Consider the following 26,907-nt stretch of genomic DNA (forward strand, 5'->3'; position numbering starts at 1 on the left):
TAGACGCCCAGGGGTGTGAAAGCTGGGCCGGCCAGATTCCTCCGTCAGCCGCGCTCCTCATTACCACGGAACAACACACAACACAGTAACACTCCTTCCAAGATATACACTCCTAATGACACACAACAGCCTTCCACACGTACTTCTAAAGCAGCGTTGGGCTTGTTTTGACTCCATGAGGGGACTTGCTGGACCAGGCAGGAGGACACTCTGATCATGGTAAGACAACCGTTACTTCTGTTTTTTTCTCTTCTACATAATCAACTTTGTAGGAGGATTGCCTAAAGGGATTTTAGTTAAAGAAAACTTAAAATAATCCCGTTTTTCAGGCGCAGTCGTCAAGTCATGTCACCGAAGCAAAGTTGCTGAATGTTTGAGGGATAAACATAGCTAGCAGCCCCCCCCCCCCACCCCGAAAGGAAGAGTATCAGCCTCATTTACATTGAAACTAAACACCCCCCCGTTGGTGTGACGTTTCATTAATAAAGCCAGTTGGCGGTTAAAGGGTTACTTTTTATCGTTACAAACCAGGCCAATAAAACAAGCTCGGGCAGGTTTGGAAAGGCGGCAGGATCGCACCGTCCGCAACGTCATTTCCCTTTCCCTTTGGCTAGACACCATGCTGCGTTCACGTGCTGAGAGGAAAATCGGAATTGTTAGTTGCTTTTCCAGCTTTATAAATTCAAGTCTGTCAAAGTTTTTAAACTGAGGACCACATACTGAAAACTCAAAATAGTGCAGGGGGGGGGGGGGCAATTTGATATTTTGAATATTTTTTTCAGAATTAGTTGTATACATTTAAAGTATTATAATTTTGCTGTTTGTTTTTTTTTTTTTATATTTCTACAGAGTGCCTCAGGTTATTTTAATAAAGCAAATGGCCCTCAGGCTGCACTTTGGACACCCCCCTTTGCTGTACTTTTTGGCATGCTTGAGGATAATTAACAAAAAACAATAATGAATTCATAATATGTAGTTTCTACACATAAATGCAACAAACTTGCATCATTTACATGCCTTATTTTTTTTATGCCGAATGACCTTTCTGGTGTAACACTGGAGCGGCACTGGACATATCTAACGGTTTATTATTATTAGTAGTATAATACTAGTATAGTATTATAATAGTAGTATAATACTCAATAAGGTGAGATGTTCTTCGTATATGTCCAGGGTTATTTCAAAGGTGGCAGACAATGGGAATGGGAACGGCATGGTTTGGAGAGGTTCCCCTTGTCCCCCACTCTCAGCAATTACTGATAGTTTGTTTACTTCCTGTGTCTAACATGTGGCAGGTTACCACAAATGTGTAATACAGTCAAGTTTATAGAAAAAATAGGTTGAAATAAAACTAGTTTTTGGCTCGACAAATACTTTTTTTTTGTCAACACAAACATAGACTCTTATGTGAAAAAAATGATTTCTTGTTACCTGACCGGTTTTAATTCTGGGAAGCCGTTTAACAAGGAGAACTGAATGCATCATGTTACCACACAGCTGCGTGAGCTGGAAAAGGGGGCAGAACTTCCAACAGCGGTGCATTTCTCACATGCCACACTTACTGCCGTCCTCGTACAGTTGTGGATGTTTTTGGTGAACAGGGGACTAGACGTTGGTCGTTTAGACATGCACGGTGGCGGCTAATCTGTTTTTTCCAGAGGAAGGAAAAGTTTACAACTGAAGTCTGATAAAAGGGTGAGTTGCTCCGGGCTGCAAAAATTATGGAGCGATTTGTCACTTTTGCTCCGTTTGGGATTATTCTCTCCTCTTTCTATTGTCTTTGCTCTGTAGGAGTGTAAGTTCTAAAGCAAAATGTTCACAACCTACATAAAGAGTCTGAATGATATGGTATTTACCACGGTAAGCTTTCAGGTTATCTGCTCTCCTGCATGTCATTGCTGGGCTGAGAGATGCATGGCCATACTAAAAAAATGGTCTATGGACAAAATTCCTACTTATATTCTCCTAAACCTGCACTGGCAATATATATCAGACTGTATGCAATCTATGCTCTTTCCAAATACTCTATTAAGGTGCATGTTTTATAATGCGTCGGTGTTCAAATTCCATGTACTGATTTATTTCCTTTGCTCTAGTCTGAGAACCCAGAGGAGCAGCAGAGTCCTGGGGTTTTGGGCCGGATCGGGAGCTGGTTCTCTCCATGGAGGGGAAGGAGTCCCAAGAGTCCCACTGAAAATTCATCCCAAACTCGCGATCAGGCACTCAAGTCAGAGGAAGACAAAAGTGAGGAACCTGCCAGGGCCGAGGAAACTAAACACCGGAGTGGGGAGAAGGAACGAACCTCCAATCCCAATCCACTGGGTCCCTCAAGAGACATTTTCCGCTTTGAAGAAGTGGACGCCACACAGTCTGCCCACAGAGAACGCTCTGTTGCGAGCAGCAGTGAGGCTGCAGGAGGAGGGCCAAGAGAGGAGGAGTTTTTAGGCAGCAAAAAGAAGACACTAAGGCAGGCGAGGGAGGGCAGCCATGCTACTCTGGCGGGCGGGAATTATGACAGGGTTGCCAGTCATCTGACGGATCTCTCTGTTGCCTCTTCCTCCACTGAGCAGGGTGTGGTATGGAACTCTGACCAGGTCCGCACCCAGCCTTCAGCCCAGAAAGACCCACAGGTCCAGGCAGGACGGAGGCTTCATGTGTACGTGGAGGAAACCAGCGTGACTCACTGCGGCCAAGACACTTTAACAGGACAGGAAGTGATCCTCACCAAAATCGAGAAGAAGCTACCCGTCTTCTCAAAGCCTAAATCACCAAAGTCGCCAAGTGTTGATTTGTCAAGAAGCTCAAGTTCAAAGGCAGAGGAAAACAAAAGTGTACATTTAAGTCCTGCGGTCGGACCACAAAGTGACTGCACAGCGACACAGCAGGGAGTGTCACAGAAATTACACAAAGACTGGCAGTTGGAGCTTGAACAAGAACAAACAGAGGCCGACAGCATGGGGCGTAAAAACTCAGCTAAGAAGAAAACCAGGAAAAACTCTCAGGGAGATGGCGGGAGCAGGCCTCAGGGAAAAATGCCTGTCGATGTCCCACCTGTTCCAGAAGGATCCCCTTCCCCCGAAAGCTCAGCGACCGGCCCACGGGGTGAAAGTCCACAGAGTCACGTTGAAGAGCAACCTAGTGACTCCTCCTCCAAGCACAGCCTCACCTCACCGGCCTCACCTGGAGGTGGGGAAAACGAGACTTCCTGTCCTGTTGCCGCCAAGAATGCAGACAAATTCCTGGGCTCGAATCCAGTCACTGAAGCGGCTGATGGCGGAGCAGACATGGAGAATGATGAAAGTTTTTACAAAGTGGAACGGAAGACAGAGACACCGGAGTCCAAACGTAGGAGTATTAAAGTTTCACGGAGCGAGGTGAAGCTTTTTCCTAAAAATGTACCTTTGAACACTGAGAAAAGAATCGTGGAGGTGGCCCTGGAGTCGGCGCCGGTCCACAAGAAAAATGTAACAAAGGACGAGCCCCGTACAGAGACTGATAAAGGGTAAGTTTTTACTTGAATTTGTCAAAAAACACTATAAAGAATACATGTTATATACATATGTAGACTAATATAAAGGTAGTAGTACAGTACAATAGTATTTCATGCATTTGGAATGGTTAGATCAGTAATAAGCTTAGATAAGGAGACTTAGAACTGGAGTGATGTACTAAATATACAAATCCATTATTATTAAAATCCACATTTTACCATCATATGCAGAGAGCAAGATATGAAGAAACCTGAGAAGCCAGCCGTCGGCCGGATTGCGGATAAGATCAGCCTATTTGAGCGCCAGACAATGACGACGGACCTCAAAAGGACCTTTAAAGTCCCGAGGAGCGCCGATGTCTCTCCTGCTAGGAAACCGACAGGGATACTCAAAGCTGATTTTCTGCCACCGGCGCAGAGGTCAAAATCAGCAGAGCGGTACGGCCCCGCGCCACCCCAGCAGGACAGTATGATGACGGTTAAGGAGAGAGCAAGGAACTTTACAGAGGAATCTACAAGAAATTTGAAATCAATCCCGCCTCAAAAGTCAGCCAAGACGGGAATTACTAAAAAATCCATCACATCCACGGCATCTGCTGTATCAAAGTCATCAGAACCCGACAGTCAGGGTAAACTGGATACTGAAGCAATGACAAAAGTAACACTAAAACCAGATGGACAGGATACCACTGCTGGTGGGGTAAAACGTTCCACACCTATAGAACAATATGGCACACAGACCTCAAAGGCAGCAGACCAGGGTGCAAAACCTAACAGTGTTACAACAAAAAACACAAGTGACACAGCAGAACTCACCAATAACACAAGCACACGTTCCAAAGTCCCTACCAGATCCGGGTCTCGGTCTAAACGAAGAAAAAGTAAGGAGCCGACTAGTCCAGTTAGTGAAAATGGGGAAAACAAAGCAGACTCTAGTAAGCAAGAAGTTACTGCTGGAAAACAAGTTGATGATGCGGTCTTTCTACCACCTGATGACGTAGAAGGGACTATTTCCATGAAAAATAAATTGGTAAAGGAACCTGACATTTCTGATAAACAGCTAAATTCTCCTTTTGAAAAAGAGACCGATAAGCTAGTCAACAGAGTGGAGGAAGTACCTGAACCATCAGTCAACAAAGATGAACCCGATACTGCTGCTCCTATCGGGAAAACAAAGAAACCTATTGATGAGGTCTCTAGTTTGTCCCAAACGGAGGACAAAGCTAGGGAGGAATCTCGTCAACCCAAACAGGAAGTCAAAACTGCAGTAGAGGACAAAACGTCTCTCAAAAAGTCAGTAGAACATCTTATTGAAAAGACTGTCCCGGTTATCAAGGAACCACCTGCTGAAAGCCCAAAACTAATTGAAGAACTACCAAAGCAACCTGGATCGAGAAGCAGACTAAAAGCAAGGCAGCACCAAAACATGGACACAAAGCCGCCAACAAGTCAGAGTAAAACTAATGATGTTGCTAAATCAGAATGTCAGGATAAACACCAGATTGAGAAAAAAGACAAAGAAACACCAGAAAAACTCATCAGTCCAGACAAAAACATGACACAGAACCCGGTTTTGGAGCATACGCAAAACATTTTGAGGACAGAGGAACATGTTGCTATGGAGAATCAGACAACTCTGCCTGCAAGAGATGATAATAAAGCAGAACCTGAAGGATCCTTAACGTTCCCTACTACAAATCTAGAGAAGGCTGAAGTGTATTCCGTCATTCAGACTAAAGATAGTGATCATGGGTCTTCCCATGAAGAGACAGCTGTAGATGTCTCTGAGAAGGTAAAGTCACTAGAAAGAGTAAGGACAGAACCAGATCCAGTAATTATAGCAACACGAGAACAGCAGCCTAATTTTGCATCTGAGGAACAATTAGAGGGCGCAGTCAGTGACTCACATCAACGTGAAGCCAATTTGGGTGGTGACTTTAGTGCAAAGCCTGAGCAAGTAACAGTCTCTCATGACCCCCCTGTGCTGATAAGTGCGCACACTGACAATATGGGAACTGGTAAAGAGCTGACTTGTATTTCTGTTAAGGGGAAAAGCCAAGGCAGTGAGACACAAAGCTCCTCTACAGATCAAATATCATTAACAAAACCACAGTTTGAGGAAGTAAGTACTACAGTAGACCAGAACTCTTCCGACGGTGTTCTTCCTAGTACCGCAGTTGTGGTAGTCAAACCAGATAAAAAGATTGACCTCACCCCTGTCGTTAACGGGGATCTGCCCTCACAACTTGACACAGTCAAAGACGACCCGGACAATAACAAAGCCCCCTCATCCCCAAAGGCTAAAAAACTCACCACAGAGCCAATCCAGCATTCGTCACCCAAGAAGCTGCATTCACCGCGTGGACTAAGCAGAGATGATTCTTCATTTCATCAGCAGGACGCACCCTCCAGTTGGCTCGATGTGGACTTCCCAAAGCAAAGACTTAAACTCCCAGGGCCCAAATTGAGCGCCTCTGTGAGTGAAAGCAATCTTCTGGACACATCCGATGAGCTAGATGATGAAAATTTCATTGAGAAGATCCAGAAACTTTGCGCTCCGTTTTCCCTCCCACCACGGAAACACAACCAACTCCGGCCACCTCAGCCCCCTTTTGCGATGCCGGCCATCAAGGAAGACCACTTTGAGAAGACCTTTGACCCTGAGGAGTTTAAATTTGGCCTTAGGAGGACAAATCGCTCCTTTGACAGAAGTCCGAGCCTTTTAGCTAAACTTCAGAACCCGGAGGCCAAAACTGTCACAAAGCCTGCTCGGGCGAGTATAGTAGATAGATGTTTGTTGATTAGTAGTCTGGATACTTCTCATCTAAAAGATATGACATCTATCAAAGACGAAGAGGAGGACACCAAGGAAGGCGAGAAAGACGATCACATGATCAGGAAGTCTCGCTTAGAGAGAAGCTGTGTCCTTAACAGTCTCACCGCCCCTAGCCCCAGGGGGAGGAGAAATGGGGGGGTTCAGGCGCTGTCAGAGGGCACCACCAACTCTGGTGATGTATCACCCCAGCTTAGCCCTTTGTCCGAGTCAGCCTCACCCACTGGAGACAATTTCACCAAAGTTAAGGAAGACCAAATTCAGCCTACAGGGGCTGTGGTTGGTGACTCAGGTCCTCCATTTTGCTCCTTTAACGACATCAAGCTGCCTGACTATTTGGAGAAGTACCTCCCTCTGGAGCCTCCTAAAACAGGGAAAAGTATGCAGGAACAAATGAAAACAGAGGTTAGTTTTCCACACTATTTTCACTACATTACACTCCAATCCTCTGATGTTCTTTGTTTATGTGCCAGGTTACAGCCCCAGTCCTTGAACCGGATCTGGTTGTAAAACCCGGTTCGAACGTACTTCATTCTAATACCGTGCCTCCATCTTTTCCTGGGAATCCGCCAAGCATTTACTCCGCACAGTCAGAGCTTCGACAGCCTCTTCCCCAGAGGACTCTTGGTAATAATGTAAGTCTGCCGCACATAATATTTCTCCGGGAACATGATCCGACCGCAATAATGTAAGATGAGTATGAAAACGATTATAATTTGCACACCGTTCACTGTGTAGGTCGTGTGCCAAGAGTCATCATTAGTTTCAGTGTAAGCTTCTCTATTACACAAACAGCCAAGCTATTGTCCAGGGGGATGGCTTTGGGGTATCTGACAAAGACTGCTCTGTGTAGCCCGCAGCAATTCTCATGCATTTACATTACAAATCATTGTGAATCACGAGGTTCCAAACCGATGCTAACATATTATGACTCTGGCAAATCAGCTTAAATTCAGACTTCTACATTTAAACCAGTGGGAAATACATGAAAGTGACTCAAAGTGAGAATAATGCAGTCTTGTATAACCACAACCTACACGTGTCCCTTGCGGTAGAATGAAAAGGTCAGAACAATCAATGTGGCAAAAGAAAAATGCAATCCAGTTTCTTCAGTCAATGTGTCAACCTCCACACAATGTGTCATGATAATACCTTTGTGCTTTTACCCTCCTAGGTGAGGACTGCCAGGGGGTTTCATAAGCGACCTGGAAAGGTACAGTACTCTCAACGCCTGTATGTAATTGTGCTGTGATTGGAAGGAACTCTGGAACGCCTGACTCTCTGTGCAGTGAAAACATCTGCTTTTCATATGTTGTACTCATGGGGGGGGTAAAAATAAATAAGAACATTTCAGCACAACTGGATGTGATTACTGTCATGGCAATCAGGGCTGGCAGTGCACTGCCAAACATGGAATACTCCATTACAGTGGAAGCAAATACCATAGTTTGCCCACTGAGTCAGCAACTTTTGACATGTAGTGGCACAGAAACCAGTAAGTCTACTTGCCTGCTTGCATATACTGTCCTATTCATTTTATATCGACGACGCTTGTGTCTCTTCACAGATCGTACTGTTCCAGCAAGCTCAGTTCAGCGGCCAAGCCTACGAGATCTACAGGGACATAGCAGATGCCACTCACCTGCAGCTCTCGAACATCATATCTGTGAAGGTCATTAGAGGATGGTAAGACTTTTTTTTTGACACAATAAAGACCAAATGTTAACTGAAGTGGTGCTCTAATTAGTAGTTGTCAAACAACAAACACCTGCCTGAAGGCTTTGCAAAAAAATGTGATGCATGATTAAATGAAATGTCAGCAAGTGAAGCAGGATCTGGGCTTAATCAATGCAAAAATATGCACACTGTTTAACCTAAAAGACAGTTACTAGCACAAATTCTGACTATTTTGTTTTCATTTTCCAACTAAAAGTAATTGATTTGGCCTCGATTATCGTTCCTAATGCTCAAACACAAAAACGTAGGACGTGCGAAGGCTGTGAAACCAAGCAGAAGATGTAAACACTCATACAGTCACCCTAGAATGCTCTGCTAAACATTTTACATTTTACACCAACTCATCGATGACATTCACATTATGTGGTATTTGGTGAGATTCCGCTTTTTCGGAAAGCGAACAGACTAGTTTCTGTAGCATTCTCATTGGAGTTTGCCAAATGAATGACCCTTACAGCATACCGTATTGTTCTCAGTGTTGGGCATGTTACTTTAAAAAAGTAATTAGTTATAGTTACTTCTCAAAACAGTAACTAAGTTACTAACTGAGTGACTCCACTACAAAAGTAACTAGTTAACAGTAAAAGTAACTCTTGCCCCCCCCTACAGCAAAGACAGATACCATTACAGAGGTTTGTGTTTATTGCAGTCGAGAGGTGTTTCTGTGGGTTTGAGTTGCTCACACAAGACGTGGACAAAGTTTTTTTTCGGGGACATAATGTACATTTGACCTTTGACATCATCTAAGTTAAAGTAGTGTCTGCACTTCCATTTGGCAAACGCTGTCTTCTCACTAAAGTCCTCCTCACTCGCCATTTCTCGCTATACTGTATCGCACTTTGGATGTGTTCTAAACATCCGCCCACCCAAGTTCTCTGATTGGCTGAAAACGCAATCTTACTAAACCTTAGCCAATCCTCATTGCTTATGTGCTCTAAACACCCGCCCACTCAAGTTCTCTGATTGGCTGAAGACGCAATTTTACAAAAACCTGAGCCAATCCTCATTGCTTATTTGGTTGTCTCACCCCCTTCCTTGTCACTCTCACACTCTCACACCCTCACTGCGCTGCAGATTAGTTATTAAGTGTGCAGTAACGGGGTGTCAAAAATGGTAACAGCGTTATGTTGACAGTAAAAGTAATTAGTTAGATTACCCGTTACTGAAAAAAGAAACGCAGTTATTCCCATGACTGATTATTCTGTGTACTAAGTATCGCAAGTGTGCGACAAAATAAGCAGTGATGGAAAGATCCTCCATCCACATCGAGAACCGAGGCAAAACCCAATCATACGAAAACGGTTCCCTTGGAAAACAGAGGTTTGCCTGTATCTGTCCGACACATGCATTGCTACAGCTTAACAGGCTAACTTAGAAAAAAAGATAAACAGAGGTAAACAGCATGTCTGGCAAACTCCAGGCCTTTGCTGAGGCAACCAATAAAGTCGACCAGTGGCGTCGAGCCCAGTCAACCCAGTAAAACCAAAACAGTTACCACACAGTTGAGACAGCTCAAGGCAGCCGCCATCAAAACGATACAATCATGTATTTTCTCCACTGATTTACAGCTGGATTCTCTACGAGAAGCCGGACTTTCAGGGCCGCTGTATCGCTTTGGAGGAGGGGGGCCTGGAATTGACAAACGAGTGGGCAGAACCGGGGCCAAACAACACCTCGCCAATGCTAATCGGCTCCATTCGACTTGCCGTCTGTGTGAGTGTGCACCACTTAAACGATTTTCACCTGACCTTTTTGCTGTTTTAATATCGACAAGGTCCCCCACGCATGGTTGCAGGCATTATTGCTAATAACGTATGTGTTATTGCTACATTCGTATTCACTGCTGACTCCCGGAGAGATAAATAGCACAACTGTGTTTTGTTTCCTTTCACTGCAGGATTACAGCACCCCCCATATTGATCTGTTCACGGAACCGGAGGGTCGCGGTAGAGTGACACCTTACCATGACGACACCATAGAGACGGGCTCCTTCGGAATCCCGCTGAGCACCGCTTCCATCCAAGTGCACTCCGGGTTGTAAGTGAAGCTCATCTATAACTCAGATCGGAGAGCGGGATAGTATTGACCGATGCTTCCAACTCTCACATAGCTTTCTTATTGAGATTGATCCATGGTCTATTTCAAGGGGGAAATCATTCTAGGGAGTTGTTTTTTGTTTGTAGGACTTGTAGGAAGTCTTGCATGCTGTGCTGAAGGTAGACTTGGCCTTGAATTATGGGATGTTTGGCAGCGTGTGTGACAAATAGCTCGTAGTCCTCGCAGAGCTTCCTCATTCTTGGTTGTCGCCTTGACTCTCACTTGTCCTCGCTCAGGAATGTCCTTCGTGCTCATGCCTGTTGGAAGACAGGCAGGCAGGTTAGCGGTAACAGTTGGGGGTGGGGGTGAGGGGGTGGAATGAGAGCTACAGATGAAAGGTGTGGCGAAAAGGAAAATGTTTCACCACGTGAGCGAGACATGCAGGACATTTTGTGCCTGAGGCCTGAAGGGAGTTAATGACAAGGTTTTTGTTTTTTGTTTTTGTCTTGACATCTCTGATGTAGTGCGTCTGGCTGGGTATTTGAAAAAAAATTATTTGTTTTGTTTTCATTGTATATGGATATATAAAGTGCATATTTACATAAGTGAGGGGGTACATCTCTTTTTTTAATTCATTCATATATTATTGCTGTTTCGTGGTGGAATATAGTCTATTATTAGTAAATAATGTGTATATTTAAGCCCTAAATTAAGCATTTTCAAGCATAAAAATGGCTAAATGTACAACAATACAAATATAAAGCGTGATTTGAAGTGTAATACAGTATCTTTGACCTGTTGTGCTAGAGTTGACTGTTATTTGAGTGCTAGCAGCAGGTTATCAGCATAGAGAGTGGCCGACAGCAGCTCCTGTGTGAATGTTCACTGCATGTGTCTCTCCTTAACCACAAATAATAGCATTATAGTACCTACCATATTGTGTAATACAAGCGTTATTTCATGTCATGTCTTCTCCAGGTGGCTGGTGTTCAGTGATCCAGGTTTCCAAGGAATGCTTGCTGTTCTGGAAACAGGAGTGTACCCATTTCCAGAGACCTGGGGCTTCCCGTCACCGTTTGTTGGCTCTCTTAAACCCCTGAAAATGGTTTGCAGCATTTTAACCTTCAGCATTCAGCATGTTTATGATCTGCAGTTTGTTAATGGTAACGTGTTAATGTTTCAGGGTGGTTTTAAAGTGGAGAATCCGAATGAAGTTAAGGTAAGAGTAATGTTACATTCATTTTAATGTCAAACTCACAATGTGTTTTTACCTTGGGCATTTTAAAGAATGAGATAACACGTCTTTCAGTCTCCTCGTGAGTCACTCCTCTTGACTGTGCCAACAGAACAACCGTTTTACAAAATGTCTCCTTTAGAAATGAAAGGAGCTACATTATCAACATTTTTGACTTGGTTGAACTAGAAACCGCATGAAAAATATTTTGGTTTGGTAAGATTTTCAAGATATTGAGCAATATTATTTATCCAAAATTATTTGTGCAATTTACGCTGTACATTGTTGTTCATATTTGATGTCATCTATTTATTCTTAACATTATTAATATTATTATTTATTATAATACGGGAGCCAGGCAATGACATTTCATTGGCAATTTCACTGCTGTGTTATTGTGCATTGACAATAAAGGAAGCCTATCTATCTATATTTATGGTTTTATGTCTATGTCTGCGACAATTTACATTTGACTTAGGCATTGAAAGTAACGGGTTATCCATTGTGAAAATCATCATAGTAGTCTACCTAACACCAATGAGAATGTTTCAACTTCACGGTTGCCATTCTTCATCTTCTTCTTTCTATTTTGGTTTTTCCCTTCAGGGTTCGCCACAGCAAATCAATCTCCTCCATCCAACCCTGTCTTCTGCATCTGTCTCTCTCACACCAACTACCCTCATGTCCTCCTTCACTACATCCATAAACCTCCTCTTTGGTCTTCCTCTACGCCTCCTACCTGGCAGCATCCTTCGACCAATATATTCACTATCTCTCCTAATCTCAGTCTGGCCGATAAATGACTTTATCTCCAAGGCTCCCAACATGTAATGTCCCTCTGATGTACTCCTTCCTGATCCTATCCATCCTGGTCACTCCCAGTTAGAACCTCAGCATCCTCATCTCTGCTACCTCCAGTTCTGCTTCCTGTCTTTTCTTCAGTGGCACTGTCTCTAGGCCAAACAACATGGCTGGTCACTGTTGGCATTATACGTAACCCGGGATGGGACAGCTTTTGGTAGTGTCTTAGTCTGGGCTGCATGAGTGCTATCAGCACTTGGGAGTTTCCGTTTTTATTAAGAGAAACATACAACATACAGTATTACTATAACATTCTGAAGCAGAGAATGAGCCCTGAACCACTGACTACTCTGGCGGTTTCCGAAATGTGGAGTGTACTCGCACTTCAACGTTGCTGTTCCTACAGGCTGTGGTGTACGAGAAACCCGGATTTGAAGGTTCCTGTTTGGAAATCGACTGCGATGTCTTCCACTTCGGAAATGACGAAGAAATCGAAGCAAACACTCACACTCCCCAACTAAAGTCTGTGGGTTCTTTGAAGATAATGGGCGGATTGTGAGTTAATTTTTTGTTGTTGCACTTTTGGTGATATTTTCAAACATAATGCAGCCATTAACAAAACAATCCAACTGTGCATATTTGCATCCAGCTGGGTAGGCTACAACGAAGCAGGGTTTGAAGGGCAGCAGTACATGCTGGAGGAAGGAGAGTACCTGGACTGTAGCGACTGGGGAGGCTCGGGGCAGATACTGTCAATGAGACCCATCCTGGCTGTGAGTACAACTCTAATAGGCATAGTTTTTACATCAAAATCACCAAAGGATCCTCAGGATCTGAACACATGATTGAACTAGAGTCAACCGATCAACACCATCTTTGTAGGAGCTACAGTATCTAACTCCATTTTCTTAATGGAGACATGACTACCGGTACTAAAAAGATAAGACCAAACATGTCTTTGGTTTAGCATTAAACATGGTACCATGGTACAAAGGTGGTTGTATACTTTGCCAAACATTCCTTTTCCTTATCCTTGACTCATTCAGTACCAAAGACGCAGTTATCTGTTTCTATAAACCAGAATGCCTGATCCCAACAAGTGATGCCACAACTCTCCACAAATGCATTTCAATTCACAGCCATTTTAAGCCATAAAAGTGGCCACAAAGTGGCAGAAGTAAGAACTCAGCGGGAATTATTTTGATGTACAACAACCTTTTTGTGTTGTTTATGTTGGTATAGTTGTTTAGATATTTGTGTCAATGTAAAAGTTATGCTTGAGATTTGTCCTTTCACAAAAAAGCTGGAATTCTTCCTGTTTTTGTCATGAACTGACATTTTCCTGAAATTTACCTATCACAGGATTTCCTCTCGCCGCATCTCAAAATGTTCAGCAACAAAGACTTCAGTGACCGAGGGGTCAACATCGATCTGATCGTGCCCGTCATCAACATGGACCACACCGGTTACGGCAGCAAGACGCAGTCTATCGATGTCATCAGCGGCATGTAAGTGTGCATTGTAAAGTTATTTTGGGAGTTCTTGGGGTATTTCTTGGGGTATTTCAAGGGATTTTAAATCATAAATCAAACTGCTCCCTTACTTTCTTCAAGATACAGTCACAGTGTGCAACAACATACCCATACCAACATGTCAACACATGTAAGGTTAGCTCGTTTACACAGCCTCGACATGCCACACCTCAGCTTCCTGTCTGTGTAAGCTGGCTATATGGAGCGTGCTCTATTACACCCTCTTTCCATGGGAATACATGTCAGAAGGAGCCAGTGGGGTGACAGTCTGAAGTTTAAATATGAATGTGGGGTAACCTGAACTGCAAAATCGTGTTTTACAGCTATTATTAGCCTGCACAACAAAGATAATATGGATATTGTGATTCAGATCACATTGCGATCCTCAGGGAAAGGACACATGTCGGGAGGAGGGTGGGGGTCATTATCTGATTTGCATAATTGGCCATGATGCAAGACACAAAAGCGAGTGGTCATCTCCCCACCTGAAGGTTGAACTTGGGCATGATACTAGACATCACCCCCCCCAAGGTGGTCCTAATGCTGTGTGAGATTTTCAAAAATGCAGTTTTTGCGTGTGAATGGGTAAATCAGTGCTTTTTGGGTTATGTCATGTTTTTAAGCCTTATTGAAGAACACAACATGAGGTTATGACTCTGGTTTCATTTTCTGCAGCGGTAATTACCCATGGTAACGATAAAAAAAACATTCATGATGTTCCCAGGGTTCTATGTAAGTGTGTTATTATTATTATTTGTCATTGGACATGTAATGTCTCACTATATTGAACAGATGTGTTGTTATGTATGACTGGGTCCACTGTGGTTGTTTTAGAGAGTGGCCGACAGCAGCTCCTGTGTAAGCTCCTGATGGCATATGAGGTGTGTTAAGAAGCATAGTTACCATCTACTGTACACAGATAGTCCCATGGGTTCAAAAGCGAGGGTGAAGGAAGTGCCAGATCTAAAAAAAAAAAAAAAGTCACACCAATTTTTTTTGTGGCAATCCGCATGTGATGAATCCAGAACATCAGGTTACCAGGCAGGACTCCCACATCTGCAACACAACACCACCACTCCCTGTCTGTGGCAGCTTATTTGCCAATCTCCACGAGACTCCTCTTGCATGCTAGCAAACACAAAAGGCCAACGGATGCAAACATAGCACTTGCATGTGTAACCCACAAAGTACACACTGCCACGCCAAACTTTCGCCAGTTGAAGCATGCATGGGGGAGGTGCTTACTACCTGGATTGTGACCTACTTGTGGTGTCCATGAAGAAGGATGTCATGAAAACATCCAAAAAAGACCTCAAGACCTTTTTCCTCACATTTGGTGCTCATTAACAGGCTCCTGGGACAAGAATTAAAAAGTCATGTTTGCATAACACGTCATCAGTCTATTCAAATGAATTGTTTTCTCTTGTAGATGGGTTGTGTTTGAAGAGCCTGGCTTTTGTGGCGAGTCCTACATCCTTGAAAAAGGCCTCTACGGATGCCCAGAAGACTGGTTAGCGCGACAGGACCGGCTTGCTTCTGCCATGCCTGTTGTGCTGGTAAGAGCTTCATCACTCTGAGCCAGCATTTACCCAAGTGGTGGAAACAACTGTTTTCAGCTAAGTAGGGCTCAAGAATTCAAACAATTTGACAACCCTGGAGGTTGTGTTCGCACACGTCCACACTTACTGTACACTTAGCATATTGCACCAATTGAGACATAATTTAACACAACCCATGAGCAAATATCCATCAATCAAAACCAAATGGAAGACATGTCCACAGTGTAAGCAATATTAGTTACATATCAGATTTCATTTAATAGCACGTTTACCATTGTAATTGTAGCACAACTGCTTGTAGTATTTATCGCGTTATCCGGCTACATAAGAGTCAATAAATTTGATTTTATTTGCAACCTCAGTTCCTAATTTTGAACGCCGCTTGGTATTAGAAGAAAGAAGTTGTGAATCATTTTTGAACAAATAAGCCAGACATACATAATAAGGATTCCCTGGGTTTTTGTTTCATATGTTATGTGTCCAAATATTCCGCATATCCTTTATTAATGTAATGAATTTAAATGTAAACAACGTATTTGACACACTGAGATTCAGTGAGTGCATGAGTCACATTGTCCGTGCTGAGATGAGGAAGCTGTTGTTTATATCTTTTGGAGCACGCGACACTAAAAATTCCAGAAAAAATGAAACAATGTTAGGGGAAAATATCTGTCATATGCTCTTCATGACTCATCACGGGGGATTTTTTTTTTTAATAAAGCACATGATGAAGAACTGGCAATGAAAGCAAAGTACAAAAAAGACAACTTCCTGTTATTGAATTATTGGAGAAACCAAATAACATATAACAAATAACACTTTTTTCCATTGTATTTCAGGATGACTTTGAGAACATGGCCAAATTCAAGGTATGTGATACCAGTTTATGTAGCAGAGAAACATGAGAGGGGCTCACAGCCATGACTAATGCTTGTTGCTATGCTCTTCACGCCTCAGGTGCAACTTTTCTCAGAGCCTGCTTTTCAAGGCAGCGTCCTTTCTTTGGAGGACAGCATGGCCACCGTGCAGCAAGGCTTCACGGTGGCCTCCTGCAAGGTCCTGGTCGGCAGGTGAGGGACATACACGGCATTTAAACTTGAATCCTCTCAAATGACTCATTTAGCTTATTGTGTTAAATGTTTCTCAGTTGGCTGGCGTTTGACGGTCGGGACTTCACTGGCAGGATGTATCTGTTAGAGGAGGGGAACTACCCCGACCTGAGGGCGATGGGTTGCCTCAACGCGAGCACCGCCATCCAATCATTACAGACAGTTGGCTTTGTAAGTTAATGATTCTTTTATTCTACCGCTTATCACACACTTCCAATAAATCTCAATGCAAGCTATTGTGGATGTTTAGATTACAACATCCAATAAAGATATTATCACCACAAATATAAATATAGAAATATGCCTCATTGCCGCAAAGTTCATACTTGTTTTGATACTTTACGTTGAAATGGTTTTCGATATTTGATGCTGGTTTATCAATACTGTGTTGTTAAAAGCCAAGATCTTTGTCAAATTTATTTTGTTGTATGTGTACTTTTTTTCCTGTGGTATCAATATTTTTGCCTGTGTTTGTTTTACTGTTTTTTTTTTTTTTACTGCGACTGTGATATTTTCCTGTTTTTTCCCTATTTTTGTGCTCCATATTACAGCAGTGTTCCAGATTTTGTTTACTGCAGTATAAATATTTTTCCTATATATTATATATATTTTTCTATTTTTTTCTTTTTTTTAAATGTGATATGGATATTTTTCAATTTTGCTACTGCATATTTTTCCTGCAATATGTATAATTTCCCCATGTTTTCCTATAATGTACAGTATTATATACTTTCCCTGCAATATTAATTTGATTACATTTGCTCTTTTTGAACCTCAATTTTTTTTGTTACTGCAAATTGTGCAAAAAAAAAAGTGGTATTCAGGATTGTGTACATGCAATAATGTGATACTATCTGTAGTATTTTTACATCACTGCATTGATGTTTGTGCACATGGTTTCTTCCAGCCTCTTTTCAAAAACAGTTGTATAGAAATAAGTTACAAATGATTTACTATAAAACCTTTAGCCATCCCCCTGCGAGAAAACAGTGGGCACAAAGGTCAGTGTTGTCTGTTGTCATGGTGACACTTACCCAAAAAAAAGCTCCCTTTTGATTTAGCATGGGCGACTGCTGCACTCCACCCACCACGAGGTTCTTTAATGCTTCTCTCCCACTTGGCAGGAATTCTCGCAGCCCTCCATCATTCTTTTTGAGCGCTGCGGTCTGCGTGGAAAGCGGGTGGTACTGACAGACGGCTGTGTCAATCTTCACCTGGCTGAAGGCTGCGCTCGGGTCCAGTCGGTGCTGGTGGAGGGGGGAATGTGAGTAGTGTCGTACATCCAGCCATGTCCAAGTTCTCTCTGCATGGTGTGAATTTGACAGCTCCATGCTGTGTGTGCACTGTTTATATTCCAATTCTATTCCACCCCTTTTTTATTTTTAACGCAGAAGCAATTCAGAACTGGAGATTGCATCACAGGCAAGCCAACCCAAATACTCTAGTGATCCCTGCAACAACAAAAAAAATAGTGTGGGACTCACACAGTAGACAAGTAAAAGTCTGATTTCACAATAATAATCTGTTCCAGCATCAAATTATCACCATCATACAACCTTTATCCAATTGATTTTGAGGACAAACATTCAGACCTCACCTGTGAGTCCAACTTTGAGGAAATACAGCACTTACAGTGTATGAGGGAACCAATCCAAGTAGTACATCCGGGTTAACTTGGTCCCGATGGTGCTGCTGCGATCGGTACCTGAACCAGAGTGCCAGTGATATGGTTATTTCCGTACCCTTTGAAGACTATATTTAATCGGTCAAACCCAGTTGCTGATATTTGTGTTTACTTCCTGTCTTGCCAGGTGGGTGTTATACGAGGGGATCAACTACCGGGGGGCTCAGATTTTGGTCAAACCTGGTGAGGTGCCTGACTGGCATCACTTCAGCAAGTGGAATAAAATTGGATCCCTCCGTCCCCTTTTGCAGGTATGCAACAATTTGTATGTCATGTTTCCTCAAATTGTGAATCATCCATAAGAAACGATATTAATGAAATTACAAAATAGTATAATTAAAATGCAGTTTTGCGAATAAAGCATGTATTATCCCCTAAAGGCCTTACCCCTAATAAACCACTGGTACCCTTTGCCCACAGTATAAGGAAACTCATTTGCCACAACATTAGGTGCAACGATACTCCTTACTGGCACCATTTCTGCATTGGTGTATATTTCCTCAAATAGTGGCCTCCATTCTAATAAATGCCATGGCCCTGATTAATTGCTGGAGGCATCAAACCATTTAAAAACAATTAAATTATTCAAGAAATGCATTTGGCGTCATTTCCTGAAATAGTGGTCTCCGTCCTAGTAGACGCCACGCCCCAATTAACCGGTAGGTGCATCATCCCTGAATGAACATTGGGGGGTGAGTAATATATTCATTCATTTTCTACCATGTGTCCTCACGAGGGTCGCGGGAGGTGCTGGAGCCTATTCCAGCTGTATTCAGGCGAGAGGCAGGGTACACCCTGGACTGGTCGCCAGCCAGTCACAGGGCACATATAGACAAACAACCATTCACACTCACATTCATACCTATGGACAATTTGGAGTCGCCAATTAACCTAGCATGTTTTTGGAATGTGGGAGGAAAACGGAGTACCCGGAGAAAAAACCCACGCATGCACGGGGAGAACACGCAAAGTCCACACAGAGATGTCTGGAGGTGGAATCGAACTCGGGTCTCATAGCTGTGAAGCCTGCACGTTAACCACTCCCCAATGTGCAGTCCCCGGGAGTAATATATATTACTCTAAAAATGCACTTGCATTAGTACAAATAAAAGACTCCCATGAATAAACACCTTACCACTAATAAGACACCGGACAACCTCTGCCCTTAATAAATGGACCTGGTGTGTTGTGTGTTGTCTGAGCAGAGGCAAGTGCACTTCCGTTTAAGGAACAGACAGACGCGGCTTATGATGTCGGTGACCGGCGATCTGGAGGAGGTCAAATTGCTGCGGATTCAAGAGGCGGAGGAGACTGACGGTTTTGAGCAGGTCTGGGTCTACCGCGGCGGGCATCTTCATTGCAAGGTACTTTTATTTAGAATAAGTTTTGGACACTTGGACTGTAAATGTGTTCAAATATAACAAGAGTTTTGTTTGTTTTTGTTTTGCAGATGCTGGAGGAGTGCTGCCTAAGCCCCAGTGGTAGCGTGACCATCGCGGGATGCCGCTTGGGTCTCACGCCCGAGCAGGACAACCATGTGTGGAGCATCACACCCGAGGGCTTCATTCGCTACATGCCGAACTCCAATTTGGTCTTGGAGGTGAAAGGTGAGCTTGTACTCGGACAACATTCTAGATATATTCACTTTAATTGCAGCATATTATCATAATTATAATTATCATTGTGCATCACTGTCTACAGTGCCACCTTGTGGACGAAACAATACTAGTACACTGTCTATTGGGATTCTATTGTGTCCTTTAGTTGTATAGCATCACTACATATCAATATATAGTATTGCTAATATCCAATATGTCTTTTACAGGGGGGCATCATTACGACAAAAACCAAGTGATTCTCAACACCCTCGATCCAACTAAACTACACCAGATGTGGGATGTGGAGATTATATAAAAAAAAAAAGGCTAGCATGAGTCTCACATGTGCAGCTGCTAAGACACACGAAAGTTCAAGGACAACATGCACCTTTTCCGCAACTGTTTTTTTTTTTACCTTTCTGTGGAGTCACTGAAAGAATTCCGACGAATGTATTACAAGTTTAAAAAACAACATACAAGCAGTGAGGCTTGAACTTGAATAAAAAAAAAGAACCTTCTTCATGCTTCCAGTAAGAGCTCAAGGTTTTATATGTTTGTCTTCTCATTGTAATTAACTTAAACAGTGTTAACACCTCGAATATTTTTATTCAAATGTAATTTTGCTTTGTATCCAGCAATAAAACAAATCTACTTCCCTTAGCATTGTATTGTATGCCTTTTAATTTGTGCAAACATATGTATATTAACCACTTTCTACAGTATAATGACATGCGCCGAATGAAGAATAATTTAGAGCATATAAACAAAATGTTGGATTAATTGTGTTCCCTGCAATAAGAATCTCTGAAAAGAAAAGTTAAGGCAAAAAAACAGACTATTTTGACCACAATATATCACAACAAATCCCGGATACAGTGTAAATATACCCCCTAGTGTCTGCACACGGAAAGAGCAACACAATTGCTGCATCACTGCTTGTTTGTCCATGAGATAACATTTAAGCATCAAAATTCAGGTACCTTGTGTAGGCGGAATCAGGACCTCTCTGGCCAAAGTGACCTTGTATAGACAAACAGTGCGTCATCATCACCCCTTTGGCGTCCCTAGTTCGTCACTAGTTCTGTGTTTGCGACGTTTGCTCAGGGTAACCCGTTCTGGACCATTTCCTCCTCTCCTATCTCGTGGTCGTCTGTAATGCTAATGACTGTCTTGCCTCTGGCGTGGCCGTGCTCCAACTTCTGAAAAGCCTGGGGCACCTGGCTGAATGGAAACGTGGCCTCCACCACTGGTAAGATCTGGAAATAAAAACATACGTAAACACTTTTAAAAAGGTGATTGTTCCAACTAGCATTGAAGATAACGACAATTAGCAAGCATCTATCAGGTGTAACACAAACTACGTACTCTGGAGCACATATGGTACACATAAGGTATCTGATATTTCATCGAGGCATGGAGTATCAGAAAGGAAGCCATTACTTTTATGTATTATGGTAATATATTACTTTGACTTCATCACATTATCTGATGAAAAAATGGTATGATGGTCTTTATGCTACTTGTTATGTTTATGTTTGGGAGAATATTTTGTGTTTTTATAGGTTTATGCCTAAATACCCAGAATTCCAGAGCTTCAAATGTGGGAAAAGTGAGAGGGGGATGGGGTATAGAATGTGATGAGGCTGGACAATCCTGAGCAGGTCCGGGCACATACGCAGCCGGGCTTGTTATTCTGGTCAGCATCTCTCGTCCTTAACAATGAATGGACAGCGCTGTGATGTTGACACACTGGAAACACTTCTGACTGAGAGAGGGACTTGTGTGTGTGTGTGTGTGTCCATAGCTTCCCGCCACTGGTCTAAATCGGCTGCTTGCTGTAGCCTAAGCCTCCAGGACAAAAGCACTAAGGTCCAACACGCCTGTGCGAATGGCTGCTCAGCACCGTGTAAAAATCCATTCAGCGTCCGATTCCATCGGACACCGACTAACCTACACAGCAGGAATGTCATGTGCATTCCAAAACAAAACTGCAGGACTGAGAATCCAATACAGGTATCTGTGGAATCTCTCCTTGTGTATGTTCAGCCTGCTTTGACTTCAAATGCAAGGGATGTTATCAGTAGTGAGTCATTCCAGTACCTTCCCGGCATCCACCAGCTTGCTGACCTCATCCAGGGCCGGCCCATCCGGAGCGTAGAATCCCCAGCGGTAGAACACGCCATTTGATATTAGATTCTATAAAAGTGAACAAAGGGAGGGCAAGTACAAAAAAAAATCACATTGTGTACAAAATTACTAATTGAATTTAGGAACATTTGGTATTACCAACAATATCCTATGTGGTGCAGGTGTACTGTACCTAATATTGAGACTAGTGAATGTAATTAAAAACTGTCTCAATCTGAGTCCAAAGGGGAAGCCACATTTGGTATTTGGTATTTGCTTTTTGTCTTCTGGAGGGCTTTTTTATTCATGTTGCTAAGGAGTTGAACACTAGAGGGCTCAATTGAGCTGCGATGTCACACTTCAGTTGTTTCTGTGAAGCTGTGGGGGTGTGGCTGCTGATAGCTGAGCCCCTCAAAACTGACACGCCGGCTGCTGCCACGGGACAAAAGGGGCTCGGAGGCTTGGCAAGAAACACACAAACATCGGTATTTGTTGGGGAGGGGTTGCGAGACAGTTGTCTGCAAAAAAACAGCAAATACTGCTGCTTCAGCAGCCGGCAACTCGGCTCACACTCGCCGCACCCACACTAATGCCCCCACTTCCAACGCAGTCTCATCCACGCATACTTTGCTTGACCAGCACAAGTGGACTCAGCACATTAAGCAGCTCCACCAATCATATCTTGTGTGATGTGTGTTGACATCACCTGTATGGCCTTCGTGTGCAGGCTGGATCCAGCGTGAATGAGCCCATCCAGCAGGCCGAGGGAATCCGTTTTGAAGAGTAAAGGGGTTACCAGTGTGACGTATTTAGCCCCAGACCAGGACTTCAGCAGGCCCGCCGCCCACTCCTCTGTATCTCCACCCACGCCGTCCAAAACCACGTCAAATCTGATGAGGCAAGATGAGAAAATCACAACATTAGGAAAAGCACCACTCATTATTTTTGTCTTCAAAGCTTAAACCAAAGTTGACCACTATTGCAGCGAGGGCAATGAGATGGTTAAGGGAGCAACCACACTGGCCTGGAGCCTTGGTAGCCATGGAAACTAGACAGTGACCGCAAAGAACATTCAGGCTGTTTAAATGGAATCCTCCTCCTGCTTTTATTATAATTGCCACAAACACGTATCCATTATATCTGAAATAACATGCAGTAAAATAACATTGTGACCATTTTCCAATGATGAAGAAAGACACAAAAAAAATCTGATATAATGTTCACGGTCCTTGCATATTTGTGATTCACCAGGAATCGGTGACAATACAGGTAAAATGTACAGCATACATACACCGCTGTTTTAAACCCCATCATTTTTACATGTTTGTCTTTATGTGTCACTAATGTTTTGCCAGCTCCTGAATGCACCATAATTGTGCGCTGAGAGCTAGCTTAGACAGTCAATCCAGCCTCAAAACCTGCAGCAAGGTGAACACAAGTTGATATATTTTCGTAAATCATTATTGGAATTAACAGGCAAGCAGTACGGATCATCAGTCCTTCATTAGTAGTGAGAGCCTATATATATTACAGTATACTTAAAATGCATTTACTTGTATGATGTTGCAAATGAAGAGAGTCATGTTTATTGCAAATGTTGATCAGTTGAGTTAGGAGAAGGGTTTGCAGGGGGTGAGCAAGCCCCCTCATTTGTTGGAGAGTAACCCCAACAAAAAGTGGAAATCTACTGTCCACCAACAACCCTATTCTTTATGGTAAAAATGACACATACCTCTCCATCATTCCTAGTTGGTCTGCTGCATCTTCTGCAGCGTAGTCCACCACCTCATCGGCCCCCAGTCCTCGAACGAGGCCCTCTGCGTTGTGAGAGCAAGTGACTGTAACATGGGCTCCCCAGGCCTTTGCCAACTGGCAGAAAACAGGGGAAAAAACAATCATATACACACAAAGACACAGTAGGAGTTAAAGAGCTTGTGATTTACCTGAATAGCAAATGTACCAACACCTCCTGATGCGCCAGTGATCAAAACTCTAGAAGAAAAAGCACTTTAAATGACTTGTAGAAGTGATGTCACTAACAGAAAAAGGTGGAAAAGGGAAATGTACGTATATGATTAGAAATTAGGTGTGTATAATCAACTGGTTTGATTTGAATGAACTGAAAGGAGGCTATGGACTTACACTGTTTATATCTTACTGTGTTCTGTGTGTGAATGCTGGGGGGAAAGGAGCTGAGAGTCCACGTTCATGCTTGCCTTTTATTGGAGGAGCTGTCTCTGCAAAGACCACCTGCATTAACAAGTGCAGACAAAACAGTGCTGGCAACATAAGGGATGGACGCCGCCTCCACGTGACTCACACATTTGGGCTTATGCGAAACCTGTAAGAAACACACACACACACGAAAACATCAACAGTTGATGTTGCCACTTATTAAGAACATATCACAACCTTGATATCTCACCTCAAACTCTGTGAGATTGACATATTCTGCCAGACTGCCTTGTTTCCACGGGGGTACAGCAGCCCAAACCTACAGAACAACATTTCAATCTTTAAATATCATTTATTCCCTACATAAAAAGTATACTATATAAACACTACATTACAGATAGATAACATCTCAATTAATTTAACTGCTGCTGCTTGCATTAACTGCTAGCAATACTTATTTTTACACTTGAACTTACACTGCCTTTGTGGTTATTAAATGTTGTCATTATAAGTCTGTGTATTTTTGTAAAGTTTTTCCATGTGTACCTCATCTCCTGGTGTAAAATGGGCAACCTCAGATCCACAGTCCACCACCACACCAGACACATCCCGACCCAGGATCAGAGGAAATTCACCGTCATTGTCCATCATAGATAATGGGTTCTTTCGTAGCTTGAGCAGCTTTGCTCCATACCCTCCTAAAGTGAAGCAAAGTAGCATTTGTGGTTACACTACAGCAGGTGCTTGCTGATGTGACATCCCACCTACCTCTCATAGACACATCCAGAGGGTTGAGACTGGCAGCGTGGACTCTGATCATTACTTGACTGGAGGAGGTGATCGTGGGGACGGGGGTGTCTTCTGAGTATCTGAGAACTTCGTTAGTGCCAAACTGATCGATGACCCAGGCAGACATGGTGCTCTGCAGACGCCAAGGTGAGGAGCTGACATGTCTTCGGAGGCACCAGGCTACGGCACCAGCTCGGGTCGAAGTTGCGGTCCTAACCCTGAATAAGCAAAGCAGTCTAGTTGATGCCATCACTAGCGATGCGACTCTAAGCAGTTCTTAAGATGACAACAAGGTCAATTTTGAGACATGACACTACAACATGGAAGACGCTTGTCCCTTTAAGAGCTAGCAACCTAGCTATCTAATAAGTTCGTCGCGGCTAACGCCAACTTCCTGGGAACACAACATTGTCCATAAAATTGTATTCAATAAAAACACAACCGATAAAGATGTATGCGCGTATACGAGTGATAAATGATGGTGTCGAAGTGTTAAAACAAACAACATCAACAGCCCTCTTGCTAGCTAGGTGGCTACATAACAATGTAACCTCTGACCTCCCGGCAACAGCGAATCAGATTGGGGATGTTAATATTCTGACCAATAGAGTCGCGGGTTTGGCTATGACGTCACCCAGATTAGATTACATTACACTGTACTGTATTCGGTACTGTTGACCCTCCCAGTTATGTAACATTGTTCATGTTTATAATGGTGGCAGAAACTATTTAATTATGCACAACTATTTCAAATCATTAAAGATTTTTTCATTATTTTAAATTTGAATGCACTCAATAAATTAGAGTTAGGGGTTAATTTCAGGCTGAATCTATAAAACATAAGTTTCAGTGTCTGAAATGAAGTACTGCAACAAATTAACTTTCAAAAAATGTTCTCATTTATTGACATGTACCTGTTTAAACCGCCAAAAGGACAGGCTTTTGATATACTAAACAATGTGTGTTTATTCCAGTGAGAGGAGAGTTATGGTTTATGTGATTATGATACACCATGAAACCAGGCAACAAACAGCGCCATCATTATGATCACAGCTCTCAGGGGGGAACGACTGGGACACACTGGAAACTGGGTGCTTTGTCTGCACCGACTCATTACAGCCGGTCTGTAATGAGCCGAGTTATTACCCCTGACTGCTGCTTGGATAAAAAGAATCCTACATTGCTGGTTTTAGTCTTTCTACCAATAATGTGCTAAACCAAGAAATTTGAAGGTAGAATCTAAATGTATTCATTCATTAATTATCTGTAATCTTCATGAGGGTCACTGGGGTATCCTGGAACCTATCCCTGACTTTAGGCAAGAGGCAGGATACACCCTGGACTGGTTGCCAGCCAATCACAGGGCACATATAGACAAACAACCATTCACACTCACATTCATACCTATGGACAATTTGGAGTCGCCAATTAACCTAGCATGTTTTTGGAATGTGGGAGGAAACCTCAAGTGGCAGTGACTAGTAATCTAACATTATGCTAACTGTGTTCATTCAGTCAATGTTATTGTGATGCTAATATTATTATGTATACCATGTACAGCTGATAAAAACATGCAATAGCCCTTTTTTGTACCCACAGGGAGCTTTAGTACGTGTGCTATTTTCCCATAGATAATATCTCTTTACAATACAATAACTTTCACGTGGGATAATTACCATACTGCCATATGAGGCAATAGTGGTATTTCAAACATGGGTTTTGAATTATTTTGTCTGCAAATTCTAACAATGCCCTCATTTCTATGTATTTGCAAACAACAGCGCCACAATTTGGAGTGGTACACAAATGATGCAGATATATTCCTAACCCCGGCATCTTGTCACCATCTTGCTTATCCAAGTGCAACAACGTTTTCTCTCTGTTTCCCATTAGTGGTGAAAATGAACCGCATTCATTATACAAATGTCACTGCCTGCTGGTGGCGGTGGGGTGGGGGCTGAGCGTCAAGCTGCTAATGAGCTGTCATTAAGAAAAAAGGGCGGCTTTGGCTATTTATTTTCGTTCTGTAACTTTGTTGTCAGGTGCACAGATACTGTATACATTTTCATCATGGAAAATAATTACTGCAAGGAATATAAAATAATGTGAAATAGAGGGTCTGTTTTCTGGTTTTTTTTTTGAGAAATAGTCGTATCTAGCTACGTCACGCTTCGATTTTCAGGGTTTCACTCTATCATTTTT

The 26,907-nt window shown here is 42.8% G+C and overlaps 2 protein-coding genes across 5 annotated transcripts; one reads left to right on the top strand and one right to left on the bottom strand.

Annotated features, from left to right (window-relative positions):
• Positions 1-20,274, top strand: LOC131107132 (uncharacterized). Of its 4 annotated transcripts, XM_058056857.2 has the most exons (23): positions 1,465-1,695; positions 1,792-1,860; positions 2,097-3,502; positions 3,722-6,728; positions 6,797-6,958; positions 7,498-7,536; positions 7,891-8,009; positions 9,629-9,773; positions 9,958-10,097; positions 11,076-11,202; positions 11,281-11,316; positions 12,539-12,687; positions 12,782-12,905; positions 13,495-13,640; positions 15,094-15,220; positions 16,063-16,092; positions 16,181-16,293; positions 16,371-16,503; positions 17,457-17,596; positions 18,144-18,267; positions 19,222-19,380; positions 19,467-19,623; positions 19,842-20,274. In XM_058056857.2, the coding sequence occupies exons 2-23, from the start codon at positions 1,813-1,815 to the stop codon at positions 19,928-19,930; spliced, it is 6,720 nt and encodes a 2,239-aa protein (XP_057912840.2). In that variant the 5' UTR covers positions 1,465-1,695; positions 1,792-1,812; the 3' UTR covers positions 19,931-20,274. The 4 variants fall into 4 exon arrangements, 3 of the variants coding, with proteins under 3 accessions (XP_057912841.2, XP_057912842.2, XP_057912840.2); XM_058056858.2 differs by lacking the exons at positions 1,465-1,695; positions 1,792-1,860 and adding an exon at positions 1-219; XR_009120210.2 differs by lacking the exons at positions 19,467-19,623; positions 19,842-20,274 and adding an exon at positions 17,724-17,754 and having other exon boundaries at positions 1,450-1,695; positions 19,222-19,366.
• Positions 19,527-25,270, bottom strand: LOC131107133 (NAD(P)H oxidoreductase RTN4IP1, mitochondrial-like). Its single transcript, XM_058056860.2, has 9 exons — positions 24,685-25,270; positions 24,463-24,614; positions 24,167-24,235; positions 23,958-24,082; positions 23,685-23,733; positions 23,474-23,610; positions 22,448-22,631; positions 21,715-21,810; positions 19,527-20,870 (listed from the first exon to the last, which is right to left on the bottom strand). The coding sequence occupies exons 1-9, from the start codon at positions 24,953-24,955 to the stop codon at positions 20,715-20,717; spliced, it is 1,239 nt and encodes a 412-aa protein (XP_057912843.2). The 5' UTR covers positions 24,956-25,270; the 3' UTR covers positions 19,527-20,714.
• Between the last annotated feature and the right edge of the window lie 1,637 nt (positions 25,271-26,907).

Source organism: Doryrhamphus excisus, linkage group LG19 (genome assembly GCF_037039965.1).
Source record: "Doryrhamphus excisus strain RoL-2023G ecotype Guam linkage group LG19, RoL_Dexc_Guam_v1.1, whole genome shotgun sequence".
Taxonomy (NCBI): domain Eukaryota; kingdom Metazoa; phylum Chordata; class Actinopteri; order Syngnathiformes; family Syngnathidae; genus Doryrhamphus; species Doryrhamphus excisus.

Coding starts and splice junctions, on each gene's coding strand:
- LOC131107132 (XM_058056857.2), top strand. CDS start 1,813: ATGTTCACAACCTACATAAAGAGTCTGAATGATATGGTATTTACCACG. Junction 12,688..12,781: donor TTGAAGATAATGGGCGGATT/GTGAGTTAATTT, acceptor ATTTGCATCCAG/CTGGGTAGGCTACAACGAAG. Junction 16,294..16,370: donor TGCAAGGTCCTGGTCGGCAG/GTGAGGGACATA, acceptor AATGTTTCTCAG/TTGGCTGGCGTTTGACGGTC.
- LOC131107133 (XM_058056860.2), bottom strand. CDS start 24,955: ATGGCATCAACTAGACTGCTTTGCTTATTCAGGGTTAGGACCGCAACT. Junction 23,734..23,957: donor GACAGCTCCTCCAATAAAAG/GCAAGCATGAAC, acceptor TTTTTCTTCTAG/AGTTTTGATCACTGGCGCAT. Junction 23,611..23,684: donor TTGGTACATTTGCTATTCAG/GTAAATCACAAG, acceptor GTTTTCTGCCAG/TTGGCAAAGGCCTGGGGAGC.